At 45.9% G+C, this 15,143-nt stretch overlaps 1 protein-coding gene across 2 annotated transcripts in view; it reads left to right on the top strand.

Moving 5' to 3' along the window:
- IMPA2 (inositol monophosphatase 2) overlaps positions 1-14,695 on the top strand; it is a 42,798-nt gene extending 28,103 nt beyond the window's left edge. The window contains exons 6-8 of one of the 2 annotated variants that reach the window (XM_021683037.1): positions 12,006-12,114; positions 12,854-13,005; positions 14,154-14,695. In XM_021683037.1, the coding sequence (XP_021538712.1) occupies positions 12,006-12,114; positions 12,854-13,005; positions 14,154-14,194 (302 nt within the window). In that variant the 3' untranslated portion in view covers positions 14,195-14,695. Of the gene's footprint in view, positions 1-12,005; positions 12,115-12,853; positions 13,006-14,125 lie in introns of both variants that reach the window. The other variant, XM_021683036.1, reaches the window with a different exon arrangement.
- The last annotated feature ends 448 nt before the right edge of the window (positions 14,696-15,143 follow it).

Below are 15,143 nucleotides of genomic sequence, written 5' to 3'. Positions count from 1 at the left end.
CAGAGCGTCCAGGTAGACATCGGTCATCCCGACGTCCCCGGGGCAACGTCACCCAGATGCAGTCCGTGGCCCCCTGGGTGTGGATGGACTGCCATGGGTTCAGTTTCCGTAAGATGGGTGGCCATGGGAATGAGTTGTGTAAATAAGTGGTGTTTCCACACACCACAGCGTTATTCCTAAACCAGAACCTCAAGGACATCCAGTAGCTTCTATAAAGCGACTGTGGTTATGTCAAACTGCGTATAACTGCGTATCGGTAACAATACGCCAGCTTAGGTTTTTCGGCGTCTTTTGGGCCTTTCTTTCACACCGATGATGTCAGTGATATTTTTTCACATTGTGGGACAAGCACCGTACTATAGCAGGGAGAAGTCAAAGACGAGCCCTAGCCTCGAAGCAGCTAGATGAGGAGAGACTTTGAAAGCTCCCTCGTGTCCATGTTTGGGTCTAAAAGGTATTAAGCACAGTTGCTGCAAACCTCTCACTTGCACATTTCCGCAGCAGGACATCATGAGGCATGCTCCCCCTGTCTTCATTCTTCCTTTTCTTTTCTGCCTTGTCTTCCTCCCTGGATGATACCTGTGTGTCTAGATGGCCTCAGAGGCAGTGAGAGGAGTACGGTGTGTCCCTGCCCTCCAGCTGCCCCTCAGTGAGTGAGGAGAGTGAGTTCTCCAGCTGTGATCTGCGGTCTGGCAAGAACGTCGCCGATCAAGGGGCCCTGGGTGGGTGGGCAGACAGGAGCCCTGTGTGCCTAGAGCCGGCAGTCCGGCCCCGCGGGGAAACCAAGGAGGCTCCCTCAGAGGCCCCTGAGAGTCACGCGCATGCCCAGGGGAAGGGAAAGATCACATGAGCCTTCAGACAGAGGTGGGACCAGCAGGACACGCTAACCAGTTACTGCTTCTGAGTCCCAGAGAGATTCCAGAACAGCCTCCAGCCCTGCCCCATGTCTCCCTCTCCCAGAAATGTTTTGTTTGGCTGTACAAAAAGTAGCATTAATTGTAGGTACACATGCCAAGAGGTAACCACTCAGGCCAAACTGTAAGTCAGTAGTGAGGAAGCATGTCATTAAACACGCTTACGTGAGCTTTGCTTTATATTCCATTCGGTTAGAACACTCAGCTCCATTCACACACACTTGGCTTCCTGGTCGGCTGCCTGTGTGGCTCAGTCATGCCTGACAACTTCACGTCCTCAGCAGGGCTCTCAGCCCCACGTGGGCAGGACCTTGGGATCACCTCTACATCTGGCCCGTCGTAGGCCCTCTGGTCCTGCGCAAACCCTGCCACAAACGCCTTCTGCAGCACAGCCGGGGCTCCCACCTGTCTCAAAACCGCCCATGTTCTGGAGCTCATTTTTTAAAAATTCTAAAAAGAGGCTGATGTGCTGTTTTTGGCGCTGGTCATTTAGTACTTGCGGGGTGACGAGGTTTCTATGGAGAGGACAGAGCGCACCCTGCGGCACAGTCGTTAGGTGTCGTGCAGACCTGGTTGCAGTCCCGGTTCTGCCCCCCCCTGCAGTGCTGTGAGCTGTCAGTTAGCCTCCCGAACCTTCGTCCTCACGTGCTGGATGGGGTGACATGATGGGAACTGAGGACTAAATGCAGTTCTACGAGGGAAAGTGCTCAGTAAAGTCCCCGGTACGTGGTACCCAAAGATGAGAATCGTTATCAAAGAAGAAACTTCAGTCTTTGCACGAGATCCTTAACGCCCATTGTTAAGGTTACGACACGTTTCTGGAGGAAACAGGACGCCCACCACCAATCCTTCTATCTCCTTTCCTTACTCCTTTTACACCTTTCCAGGAGGCTTCCACTTACAAAGTAAAAAGCAAACAGAACTACACTGGGTGGGGTAGAGGATTCAGTTGAGGCCAGAATTTCAGTTAGAACCTTTTTCTTCACATCCCACCATGCAGAATTTCAAACATATATAAGGTAGACAAAGTACAGTCAACCCTCATGACTCACCATGTGTCCAATATTGTCAACTCAAGGCCGACCCTGATAGCGCCACCCAGTTCCCACCACCCCCAGCGAGTCCCTGATACAAATTCCAGACTAAGTATCACTTTCTAGTCAGTATTTCAATATGTATCTCTATAACACACATGATTCTTTGGAATGCATAATCACAATACCAATGACACACCCCTCTAAAAATTATCACTCCTAAAGTCATTAAGTACCCAGTGTTCAAATTTCCAGTTGTCTCATCCTGTGGGAAACAGCCCTTCAAGGCCCCACCCTGAGTTCTCAGGGCTCCTTGTGGCTCTTGGGTCAGTCTTTGTTGCTAGGTCTTCTCAGTGGACAGAGCTAGGAAGTTGTCTTTAAATATAAAAAACATTATGAGTTCATACTGGTGTTTTCAGTTCATATTCATGACGACAAGTCTCTCTACCTAACTCTATGTCTCCTCTCCCTGTGCTGGAAACTGCATGCACAGTGACACCAGGAATGATAAATTCGGTAATGTCACACAGTCACTTTTCCTCTTTGTCCCACAACATACACCAGTTATAGATTCTAAATAAAAATACTGGCCTACTAACGACAAACCACTACCCAAAGCAGTGGGAAGGATGTTTTGTGTTGTCTTGTCTTTTAGAGTTCTTTCCGTCCTTAGCGAATGTCCCACAAGGGTCTGGAGTTGGACTGCTGTGAGAATCTCTGAAGCGGTTCTTTGTCCCCTTTGCCTATCCCACCAACTGAGGATAATCACTTAGATGCAGTTGTTTCACTTTGTTTTTAATTTAGGAGGACTAGTTTTTTAAAAATTGATTTTATTTTGTAATTATATAAGGTATTATATATAATTACGTGACATATTATATAGTTTTATAATATATAATTATAAAAGGTACATTGTTCCAAAGTCAAATCTATAAAACCTAGTATATTTGAAGAGGTTTAGCTTCTGTCCTTGTCCTTTAGTCTCTTCCTCCCCCTGAGGAATACCATCTAAGAGGTGGTTATTGTTCCATTGTTTATTTTAGGTATGTGTATGTTTTGTTTTTTTTTTAAATAAGCAGTTGGTTTTTTCTTTTTTCTTTTTGCTTTTATTCTCTGTTTTGGTATAACTTTCATATTTAGAAAGGTTTATATTTTTGTTCCAGTGATTTCCTTTATATAAAATTTTTCTGTACTGTCCCTAGTCCTCTTTTTTGGGTTACTGTCTCTTGGTTCCCTATTCTCAGTAGTATTTAAGTTAGCTTGTAACCTCTTCTTCTCCCCCCCATATACTCCAGTATATGATTAAAGCACAATAGCCTTTTACTCTCAGTTACGACAAGGCAGTTGGCTAGCTCATTCTACTAGTCACACCCTCTCCTTGTCACCTTTCCACCTTTGGTTGGTTGTGCTGTATGTGTGTTGGTTGGCAGGGCAACCAGCCACTTGTGCGAAGCTCTCACCCTAGAATTATCGGTTAGTGGGTGGTCTTGGTTCCACAAATAAATTAGATTTACTACCCCCCACCAGCCCTTTATGTTGATGTATCTCCAGTCGTTTTGGTTGTGTGAAGCTCAAGCTCATTCACCAGTACAGCATTTCTCAAACATTTTGATCTTAGGACCAATACATTTGTACTAATGAAAAAATTACTGAAGACCCCCAAAGAGCTTTCATTTATGTAAGTTATCTGTTGGTATTTATGCATTTGAAACTTAAACAGAAACTTTTAAAATAAGCAACTCATTACATGTTAACATGAATAATATATATATATTTTTTTAATGAGAAACCATATTTTCCCAAACAGTTTTTCATGAGTAGCCTTGTTTTACATTTTCTCCAAATCCCTTTATAATGTCTGGCTTAAGAGAAGACAACTGGATTCTCATATCTGCTTCTATATTCAGTCTGTTGTAATGTATTATCTTGATGTATGAAGAAGATCGGGTCTTACACAGATTAATAGTTGGAAAAGGGACGAGTGAGGAATATTTTAACAGACTTTTCAGATAATTGAGGATATTCTTTGATGCCTCACCCAAACTCAAGAAGTGGGGTGGTTTCTTAAAGGTTAGTTGCAGTGTGAAATTTAATGACATATCAATGAATTTTTTTGTACCCTGTGACTGTGAAATCCATTGGGCAGTCTCCTACTTTGAATGGATCTTTTGCTCATGGATGACTTTGTAACATCATGCATCGGTCATTTGGAAAATATGGGTTTGCTGAGATTTTCAGGGTCTTTTAAATGTTGACCTATTGCATCTTAAAATGCTAAGAAGTCATATTCATTAGTATCACCACTCTTATGCGAAATCTTTAAGTGTTGGGAAGGTGTCAAGCTTTTGGTGGTAGATACAAGTCTTCCCAAATTCTAATTTCCACTTGAAAGCTTGAATTTTATCATTGGCAACCTTAGCAATTGAAGTGATGGGCTCATTTCTTTCATTTTCAAGAAAGTGTCTTCCAAATACCCAGTTCTGAATCTGCATAGCTTATCTAAGCCCTCCATGTGTACTTCCCACCTCATCACACAGAATATTGAAAAGATGTGTGCTTAGGCTTCAAGACTTAATACAGTTCATAATATTTGCAGCTTCTTCATTCTGGAGTAAAACGGACACATTTTCCCCCAGAATGTGAGTGTAGCAGAGAAGACTGCATTGACCACCAGAACCGGGGTGTCCTGCCTTGCTTTATCTACTCTGCGCAAGTGTTAATACCATGAAAAAGGCAAATAATACCTTAGTTTAACTTCACAGATTCCTGAAAGAGGCTCAGGGACCACACTCCGAGAACTTCCTCCAATTGGTCTCTCAGGAAGACGTCCTGGGAATAATAATAACAATCCTTCCCTGTGTTCTTACGTGTCCATAACAGCTTATCAGTGGCCTTTATACTTGGAAATCCATTCTTCTTGTAATAAAACACATGGCTCACATTTTCTTGTGTTGACAGTCAAGTTGTCTCAGTCATCTTCTGGCATAACCTTGTTGTTGAAAAGTCTGAAGACAGTTTCATTTTCTTTCCCTTATAAGGGACTTCAGTTTTCTGCTTGAATGACCAAAGGATTTTTTTTTCTCTTTCTTTAGAGTACAGTAATTTTAATAGAGTATATCTCAGTGTTCTTTGTTTTCAGTTTCCTAGGCACATCATGGCTCACCATTTCTTTCTTCTTTTTTTTTTTTTAAAGGTGTCATGGTACACCATTTCAGTATTCAATTTCAAGACTTTTTTTTTTAACTTTCAGAAGAATTTTCTTGAATTATAGTTTTTAGTATTTGTTCATTTCCAAATTCTTTTGTTTTTGTCTTCTGGGTCTTCTATTATATGGATGTTGGATCTTCTCTGCTTATCTTTTCTATTTGTCACTTTCGCTTTAATCCTTTTTACCAGTTCCACCAATTTTTTTTTTTTTGCCCTTCATTTCTTATAAAGCACAATCTATTTTGTTTATTTATTCTTTTCCCTTCAGTTTAGTCTTATTTTCTGAAATATTTTCTTTTCCAAGTCTTCCTAAGTTCTGTCCCCTCCACTTTCTAGTTAGGCTATTTTTTAATGTATTTCTTTCTTTCTTTCTTTCTTTTATATAAAAGTACTTCTGTTTTGTGGACAAATCTTTCTTTCGATTCTTGATTGACTGTAGAGATGTTGTTCTTCTCCTTCTTCTTTTTTTTTCCCATGTAAGTGTGTGTGAGACTCACCCATCCTTTTTTTTTTTTTTTAAGATTTTATTTATTTATTTGACAGAGAGAGACACAGCGAGAGCAGGAACACAAGCAGGGGGAGTGGGAAAGGGAGAAGGAGGCTTCCCGCGGAGCAGGGAGCCCAACGCGGGGCTCAATCCCAGGACGCTGGGATCATGACCCAAGTCAAAGGCAGATGCTTAACGAATGAGCCACCCAGGCGCCCCACCCATAATTCTTTTTAATTATTTATTTCTACTTGAAATCTGTATTCCTGAAATTGGGAGGAGCTTGTGGAGAGTGGGGGTGGGGGCGAGTTCGGGACATTTTTGGTATTTTTTTCTAGCTCTGGAATTTGAAGTTTACTCCCATGTGTTTCTGTCCAGTGCTGTATTCTTCCCCTAAGAGGTCCTTAGAAGTCAGTTATGAGAGATCGTAGGGCTGGTGGCTCCCTCCCTTCACCCCTGACCATGCACCCTAGTGCCACGGACTCATGAACTGGGGTGTGCGTGGCCTCTCTCCATGTGAGCTTCTCACATTGGCCCACGCTGGTTTCCAGGGAGTGGCTGTTGGTGATTTTGAGGTTCTCCTGTTCTGGCGTGTGCAGCAGATGCTCAGTGCTTCTCTGTTCCTCCTGATGACACATGGTCTTGTAGCTGTTGGAGGTTTCCCCCACCCACTTGTGTTTTGTGGTTTGGATATACTTTGTAGATGTAGTTTCTTTCGTAGGTGGTGTCTGCAGTTTTGCATTTTTGCTCTCGTAGTTGTTCTGTTTTTATCAGAGGGGATTTGGAGAAGTTAAAAACTATGTGGCCGTTATGGAGGTTTCCAATTCTTCACCAGAATTCTAAACAATACTTTTTTTCCCTCAAATTACTTGTTTATTAAGAACAAGTTTTAAAATATTTTAAAATAACATATTGAACTGAAAGTCAAATACCATAAAATTAACCATTTTATTTTATTTTTAGAGAGAGAGAGTGTGTGGGGGAAGGGGAGGGCAGAGGGAGAGAGAGAATCTTAAAAGCAGGCTCCACGCCCAGCATGGAGCCCGATGCAGGGCCCGATCTCACAACCCGGAGATCACGACCTGAGCCGAAATCAAGCGTCAGACGCTTAACCAGCTGAGCCACCTAGGTGCCTCTAAAATTAACCATTTTAGAGTGAGCCGTTCACTGGTAATTAGTGCATTCACAATGCTGCACATTCACTTGGGGCTTCAAGTTCTAACCCTGTGCCCACTGAGCACCTTTTCCCCACACTCTGTCTCTCCCCTGGCCCCCACCAAACCATCAACCTTCCATCTGTCTAGTACTTATGTTTTTTTTTTTTTTCTAGTACTTATGTTTTTAAGTTAAATCAAATTAAATTTTATTTTCATGTGAGTAGCTGTTGATGGTCTATAAGAAGTCTGAAAGAATTAGGACATGTGTGTAAAAATACCCACTGGTGTAAGGGCTGTCACGGGGGCTGTGTGTTCAGCAAAAGCAGTTTGTGTTCATAGGGGGTGTTTCCCAGACGTTAAAGCATGATCAACTCCTTTTCCATGAGTACATATTTTGGTGTCTACAAATGACTTCTTCTCTTAACCTTTAAGTTGTAAAATTTCTCTTAAGACAACATTATTCTTTGATACTTGGGGTATTTTAACCTTGCTCAGACAGAACAAGGGTTTTCAAACTGTTGGAAGTCCCTATTAATGGACGATTTTTTTCATCCTAAAATCTGTTTGTTGAAAAAGTATACAGAGATGCCCTACTTCAAAATTTTTGGATTTTTTTATTGTGGCAAAATATATATAACATAAAATTTGTCATTTAAAATGTGTAATTTTGGGTGTGCCTGGGTGGCTCAGTCATTAAGCGTCTGCCTTCAGCTCAGGTCATGATCCCAGGGTCCTGGGATCGAGCCCTGCATCGGGCTCCCTGCTTGACAGGAAGCCTGCTTCTCCCTCTCCCACTTCTCCTGCTTGTGTTCCCTCTCTCGCGTTCTCTCTCTCTTTCAAATAAATAAAATAAAATCTTTAAAAAAATAAGTAAAATGTGTAACTTAGTGTGCCTGGGTGGCTCAGTTGGTTAAGCAACTGCCTTCGACTCAGGTCATGATCCCAGAGTCCTGGGATCGAGCCCCGCATCGGGCTCCCAGCTCAGCGGGGAGCCTGCTTCTCTGTCTGACCCTTTCCCCTCTCATGCTGTTTCTCTCTCTCTCTCTTTATCTCTCTCTCAAATAAATAAATAAATAAAATCTTAAAAAAAATAAAATGTGTAATTTAGTGGCATTAATTACATACAGTGTCTTCCAACCGTCACCACCATCTGTTTCCAAAATTTTTATCTCTCCAAATGAAACTCTCTACCCGTTAAGCAATAACTGCCTCCCACAAACACACCCATGAAATTACAGAATTTTTTTTTTTTTTAAAGATTTTATTTATTTATTTGACAGAGAGAGACACAGCGAGAGAGGGAACACAAGCAGGGCGAGTGGGAGAGGGAGAAGCAGGCTTCCCGCCGAGCAGGGAGCCCGATGCAGGGCTCGATCCCAGGACCCTGGGATCATGACCTGAGCTGAAGGCAGACGCTTAATGACTGAGCCACCCAGGCGCCCCCAGAATATTTTAAATTAAAAAATATGTACATGGTGGGGGGCGCCTGGGTGGCTCAGTGGGTTGAGCGTCTGACTCTTGATTTCGGCTCAGGCCATGGTCTCAGGGTCCTGGGATCACCCTGCCTCAGCTCTGCACTCAGCGGGGAGTCTACTTGGGATTCTTTCCCTCTCCCTCTGCGTTCCCTCTGCTTGCTCGCGCTCTTCCTCTCTAAAATGAATAAATCTTTAAAAGATACATATATCTGTTAGCATTTAATTGAGCTAAAATATTATGGTAAATATAGTATAAGGGATAACAAAATGCAAAAATCAGTGATTATGGGTAGCTAGAAATAATCATAAGATGATAAATAAAGATTGTTTTGTCTGCGGCAAAATAAAACCATAGAGACCATTTTGCCTGTAGGTGGCAGTACTCAGGCTTCCTTTTTCCTTGTTCTTGATTTCATTTGGGAAAAAATAATTAGCCAGAGTGAGAAAGAATGGATACATAGCAGCGGGAGAGGGAAGAACTGGATACAGAGATATTTCCTCACAGATTTGAAAACTGTGGGAAGAAATCCTTTCTTTCACATAATCACTGGACAGCTTGAGTTTAAGTCTGGCCTCACCACCTAAGGGCCTTTATCTCTAAGATAAAGAGAGAGAGAGAGAAACAGCATGAGAGGGGAGAGAGTCGTGCAGGTCACCCTTTAAGCTTGGTTTCCCCATCTGTGAAACAAGGGCAGTGCAGTAGTGAAGGCAAAGGAGGAATGGGATCATAAATGTATCATAAATGGAGCAGAGGAATGGAGGCGTAAGTAGAAAGTGCTTAGCACTGGCCTGTCTGGAGAGACCAAGAGCTTGGTAAATGTGAGCTACTGTGTCCGCACTTTGCTTAGTTTCTCTTTGTGAAATGGCCTTGTGGGCACTTAGTCTGAAACCCTCTGCTCTTCCTGCACCAGCCCTGCGTGTAGGGGTATCTACTTGTCTGGGCTGGCCCTCCAGGGACTTTCCTCTTCCCTCACCCTGCAGCCAGCCCAGCCCTCCGATAAGGACAGATTGGGCTAGGCCTTGGCCTGAACGAGTAGTCACAGTTTTGTAATGCGGTGTAGTTGCCATCTAGATTATGTAGTATCAGGTGCACAGCATCATGATTCAACATGTGTATATATTGCAAAATGATCATCACAGTAAGTCTAGGTAACATCCAAGTAGTCACTTCTTAGGAACCTGATTAAAAGTAGGTGCTATCTCCCTATCGAAATTGGCTTTCTAGTTCCTGGAAGGAAATTGTCAATGTCTTCCTTAATGTCCTCCCAGGGTGACTGAGATCCTGGAGCCAGGAAATGCCTTATATGTAGGGATTATTCTCTTGATCTTAGCTTTCTGAGAAAATCACTCTTGAAGCATATACTGCAGAGTGAGGGATACTGTTAGGGTCTTGATAATAGTACAGAATCATACCTTAGTGGGGAGGGGACGATGGTGCTACTGATACAGCTGGGGGGGGGCCAATTTGGAGAAAAATTATCAAAATCTAAAATATGCGTATACTCTCAGAAATCCCACTTCTATCTTTCTATCCTGAAAACACTATCAACATAGGTGGGCAAGCCTACAGAGGAGAAGAGACAGCATTGTTTATAATAACAGGAGTTGAGAATGTTTATCTGTGGGGGTGGTTGAACCAATGGCAGTCCTTCCATTGAGTGGAACAGCATGTGGCCCCTCACGAGTATGGAATGGTGGAGAAAGATGTACTTGATACGTTGTGTTATCAAACCAGCAAGTAACAGAATGAACTGCTTTTTAAAGTACAGTGTTTGTGTGTGGGTGTGTGTGGAAGATTTGAAGTTAGATAAGGAAATTAGAAGCAAGATCAGGCAACATGCCCTGCTGCTTCACTTCTGTTTCCCTCCTCGGCCTCCTCTAGGACACCTCGTCCTTTTTAATTTAACAGTCACTCCCCAAATTTCAATATGTTATCTTTCGAGAATGTTTATAACAGAAGAAAATATTTATCATTCAGAATTCATTCCCCCCCCCACCAAAAGTGTTATCCCTAGTGATTAGATTCTTACACTAGCCAGCCAAATTCTACTTAACTCCAACATTCCTCTCATAAATTTTTAAAATGCTACTAATTTAACAAATCAACCTGAACAAGAAGACTCTTACCAATGTTGCTTTAATGCTAGTGTTTGAAGGAAAGTGCTCATTGCTTCAGTGACTGTTTATTTAAAGCACTTACTGTCCCTAGTTCCGTTGATGTCGTTTTCTTCGACAGAGGTCTTCTTTCCCTCCCCTGAGAAAATATGTTTTCAGTGTGCAGCCCAGAGAGAGAATCAGGAGCTTGGGCGGTGGCCTGTCCCCGGGGATCCCGGCCGCTCGTGGCCAGAGCCCCTCGCATGCACACTGGACACGTGGGAGGTACGTCAGTAGCTCAGCTTTGGTGCTGGTGTGTGTGGCAGGGAGTGATTCAGGCCTTGCCTCCTAGGCAGGTAACTGGTGTGGAGCCAAGCGATTTTCACAAAGTGGTTTAAAGTAGACAATGAGAGCCTCTGATTTAAGAAAAGGGGAAATGGATATAGATTCTGAGAGGAGGACCGTTATCCGGCCCCTCAGTGAGAGACTTTGCAGGTGTGGACGTAGGATTTGACCCATTGAGGGACATAACTTGCGGAGTGTGCTTCCCCTCCAGTTCGTGGAGTGGCCTGGTTCTGTTATCTGAATACGTTGCTGCGGCTGACTGTGCTCAGCCAGAAGGCCTGACCAGACACGACAGACTAAATGTGGTTGTGTTTGGGCCTATAGCAAAGCAAAGACAAACTGCTTGTGACCGCCTACCCGTGAGTCAGGCACGGGAAGGGGGCCGGGGCACGTCCCCTGGCACCCTCGGGCCAGCTTCCTGCTCCCGCCCCGGAACCGGCTGCTTGGCCTGAGCTCCCTGCCACCCTCCCCCCCACTGAGGTGGCCACAGGCCACAGGGTTGGCCTTCTTTACGCCCAGTGGGGTTACTCCTGAGAACTCCCTTTCCAAAGTTGTTATTTAAAAGTTGCTTTCTCCGCAGGGATGGTATTTCTATCTTTGTGATCGTAGCAGTTAGAGAAAGGTTTGTTTGTTTATTTTTTTTTAAGATTTATTTATTTATTTGAGAGAGAGAGAGCGGAGAGGGGCAGAGGGAGAGGGAGAGAGAAACCCAAGCAGACTCCACACTGAGCATGGAGCCCGACATGGGGCTCAATCTCACAACACCAAGATCAGACCTGAGTCAAAACCAAGAGTAAGAAGCTTAACCGGCACCATTCAGACATCCCTAGAGAAAGGTTTTTAAAGGCAGATGTACTTGATGAGGCTTTTTTCTCTTCTTTGTCTTTCAAACATTGGGTGGTCCCAGTTTGGAGTCATTTTGCTTTTATTTATGACTGAATGATGGTGATTTTCATTAGCCACCTGACTCTTCCAGGTTCTTCAATGCTAACTATCCCTGAAAAGAGAGAGAACTGAGAATCTGCTCCCTTTGAAATCTGAAACAGAAAGCAGCCTTAAAGGAGTGAGGATGGAATAGTCAGGTGCGGGTTTTGTTGACCGCTCTTCACCGTGTCCTTCCGTTTCAACACAGCTATCAGAAAAACTTCATGGCGTAAACCTCTCAACAGATGGTACTTTCATGAATGGGAAGGAGAGGCAGATCCTTGAGGTTTGCTTCAGAGGGAACCCTGACTATTCAGTTAGAACCGAGACTTGATTTTCCTGATCACGGGGCATTCTTTCTACTGCAGATATCTCCAAGGCCTTGGTTCTAACGGAAATCGGCCCCAAACGTGACCCTGCCACTCTGAAATTGTTCCTGAGCAACATGGAGAGGTTACTGCACGCCAAAGCTCATGGGTATGACTTTTCAGTTCCCGGAACACCCCGGGGCCAAAGAGGAAAGTGCCAAGCACACGGTCTTGCTCACAGCTCCCCGGGGAGAGAGGAAGAGATCCCCCGTGATGGGAGGTGGCCCACCCGCGCCCCACGTGGATGCCGGGGGAGCCGCATGACGCTTCAGCGGCCAGGGTGTACCTCGTGCAGCCAGCTGTCAGGGAACCGGCAGGAGACCTTTGTTCCTTTCCAAGCAGCTTCCAGAAGCCAAGTGACGGACCTTAAGGCCCCCAACCAGCGAATCGTGTGTGGGCTTAGAGCCCTTCATAAATGACATCACTCCAGCAAACATTCAGGAAAAGTAAATCCAAGTCCAAGTGAATCTGCTCCCACCTCCCACCCTCTCTAGTCTATGCGGTACTAGCCCCACGAGGCAGTTTAAATTTAAGGGAAAGTGCCGTAGAGTTAAGACTTGAGTTCTTCAGTTGCAGTGGTCACATTTCAAGTGCCCAGCAGCCACCGGCAGCCAGTAACTCCCACCGTGCAGAACGTTTCTATCCTCACAGGAAGTTCTCTTGGGTGGCGCTGCTCTGCGCCCCAGATCTTGAATCTAAAGCTTATTAGAGAAGCCCCATGGCTCATGTTTAATGACTGGGAATGCCCGGCAAGGGGGTGACTTTGGATGACATCAGCTATTGAAGAGACATCCGACTCGGGCCCAGCGGCACTCACAGGAGCCTTTGCCCCCTTCCCTCTCCTCCAGGGTCCGAGTGATCGGGAGCTCCACCTTGGCGCTCTGCCACCTGGCCTCGGGGGCCGCGGACGCCTATTACCAGTTTGGCCTGCACTGCTGGGACCTGGCCGCTGCCACAGTCATCATTAGAGAGGCAGGTGGCATTGTGATGGACACTTCAGGTGAGCCCCTCTGACCCTCGGCCCGCTGTCCATCCCCAGGGAAATGACAGCAGAGACCAGATCCAGTGTCCCACCAGACCCAGTGTCCTCCCAGTCTAGACCTGGTAACACCACCAGACCCAGCATCCCCCAGGCTAAACCAGGTGAGGCCACCAGACCCAGTGTCCCCCAGATTAGAGCCAGTAACACTACCAGACCAAATGCCCCCCCCCCCCCCGCCCCGAATCTGTTGGTGAGAGACCATGTGAGGACGTTGGAAAAGCAGTGGGCCAGTGCCTTCTCAGCTTCTGTGCTTCGCTACGCTACCCCTCGGGGCAGGGAGAGAGACCCCAGGGTCGGGATAAGGCCACACGGTGGCAGCACCACCACTATACACTTGCGTACACTTGACCGTTTTCTAGCGTGCACGTTCTGACCCCACCAGATCCCACGCTTGCCAACCCATGAAGAGGAGGCTAGCACCCCCACACCCTGTAGCTCAGCACCCTGTGAGGTTTTAGGGGAATGGACCCCAAAAGGTGACCTGTCCTTCAACTTCAAGGTCCTCATGTCCCAGTGACTGACCCCCTGGGGGCAAATCCCATAGTGTCTCTGCCCCCGGAATGCTGCTTAGCTTCAGGCAGACCCCTCCTAGTCTAACTTTTAGGAACAAGGGGTCTGAGACTGGGTCCATCTTTTTAGATCCCATTCTCTAGCTTTTTAGTCATGACTCGTTAGCCAGCCTGCATTGGGTTACGGCTCAGACAGGTCCCACCCAGACCTGTAGGTTGGCACTTCCATCACATGGGGTCCCCGGTGCCACCCATGCAGCAGACGTTTGAGAACTCTCCCCTGTCCTGGTCTAACTGATCCTGTGAACCTCGGTCCCGATTGCTGGACCTGAGCCTGCATTCCCCCAGCACAGCCTCGACCGCTGTCTTGCTGGGACAGCAGAGCAGGTGCCGAGAGGCTGCACCCTTGCTCGGATCAGGCCCGCGTCCAGACCTTGCTGTTCGGTCCCGCCTCGCGCCTGGCCCTGGACCTTTGTTTTCCTTGGAATGTGCGTGTGCCGAGTCCTCATTTGGGACTGTTCTGCCTTCTCCAGGAACTCAGGCGCCCTCTCTTCTCTCTCTGTCCTCAGGTGGACCTCTCGACCTCATGTCTTGCAGAGTGGTTGCTGCGGGCACCCGAGAAATGGCGACGCTCATAGCTCAGGCCTTACAGACGATTAACTACGGGCGGGATGATGAGAAGTGAAAGGGAGCAGAGAGGCAGAGAAATGCAACCCACGGACTGGGCCTTCCCGGGAATGCTGGGGCTGGCGGCGAGCCCGAGGGATGAAGCTGCCTCGAGCGGTCTGCATGCATCAAGTGTCTCTGACAAGCCCCAAAGGGAGGTGTTATGCTAAAGTATGTGGCTTTCTGGTTAAATCCACGTCTTTCACCGGGATGCAGTGTTTAGCTGGTGTCTCTCTTTAATCTCACACAGCCTTTATCAGGCTCATACAAGTTCTTCTATCAGGGCCAAAACCCCAATTTTGGATGATGTACATATTAAAAATTCAGTCTCTATGTTTTCCCTCCAGAATGTAAATCTCAGGTAATGCGGCTTTAGAACTGCTGATAAAGCGGACTTGTTCTCAGGCCCTCCATCCATGGTACTTCAGAATGCAATAAATCAAAGTAATGGCGCTCTGCTTATCTGTGTCCCTCCGTAAGTGTGTCACCTGTTTCCCCAAACAACCCACAGCACCCATGGCTGGAGATCCAGGCTCTTTGGGAAAGCTTGCATATTAAAGCCCAAAGTTGGCAGTGTTTGCTCTCTGCTGCCTTTGATAAGCACTGCGAACACGACTTCAGTAATTATCATGTGTGTGTTAATAGAGAAAAGTGAGGCATAGGAAAGCTTTAGGAATTTATGTGAGCAAAAACCAACTCCAGTCGGGCAGCACCAAAGCAGAAGTGGCTGGAAGCACTCTGGCCACGGGAGCTGGGGAAAAACTTTCATAGAGAAAAGGCAAAAGCAAAGTAAGGAACTCAGCCATTGACTCTAGTTTGAAACCTCTTAGGACCCGAGCGCAGTGCGACTGTCTAACGTGCTGATGGCTGCAAGCGTGCGAGACCACTGAGAGAACACGCACACCGGACTGACCGTGATCC

This window comes from Neomonachus schauinslandi, chromosome 14 (genome assembly GCF_002201575.2).
Source record: "Neomonachus schauinslandi chromosome 14, ASM220157v2, whole genome shotgun sequence".
Classification (NCBI taxonomy): Eukaryota; Metazoa; Chordata; class Mammalia; order Carnivora; family Phocidae; genus Neomonachus; species Neomonachus schauinslandi.
Note: the sequence above shows the minus strand (reverse complement) of the source record. Positions and strands in the feature narration are given on the sequence as shown.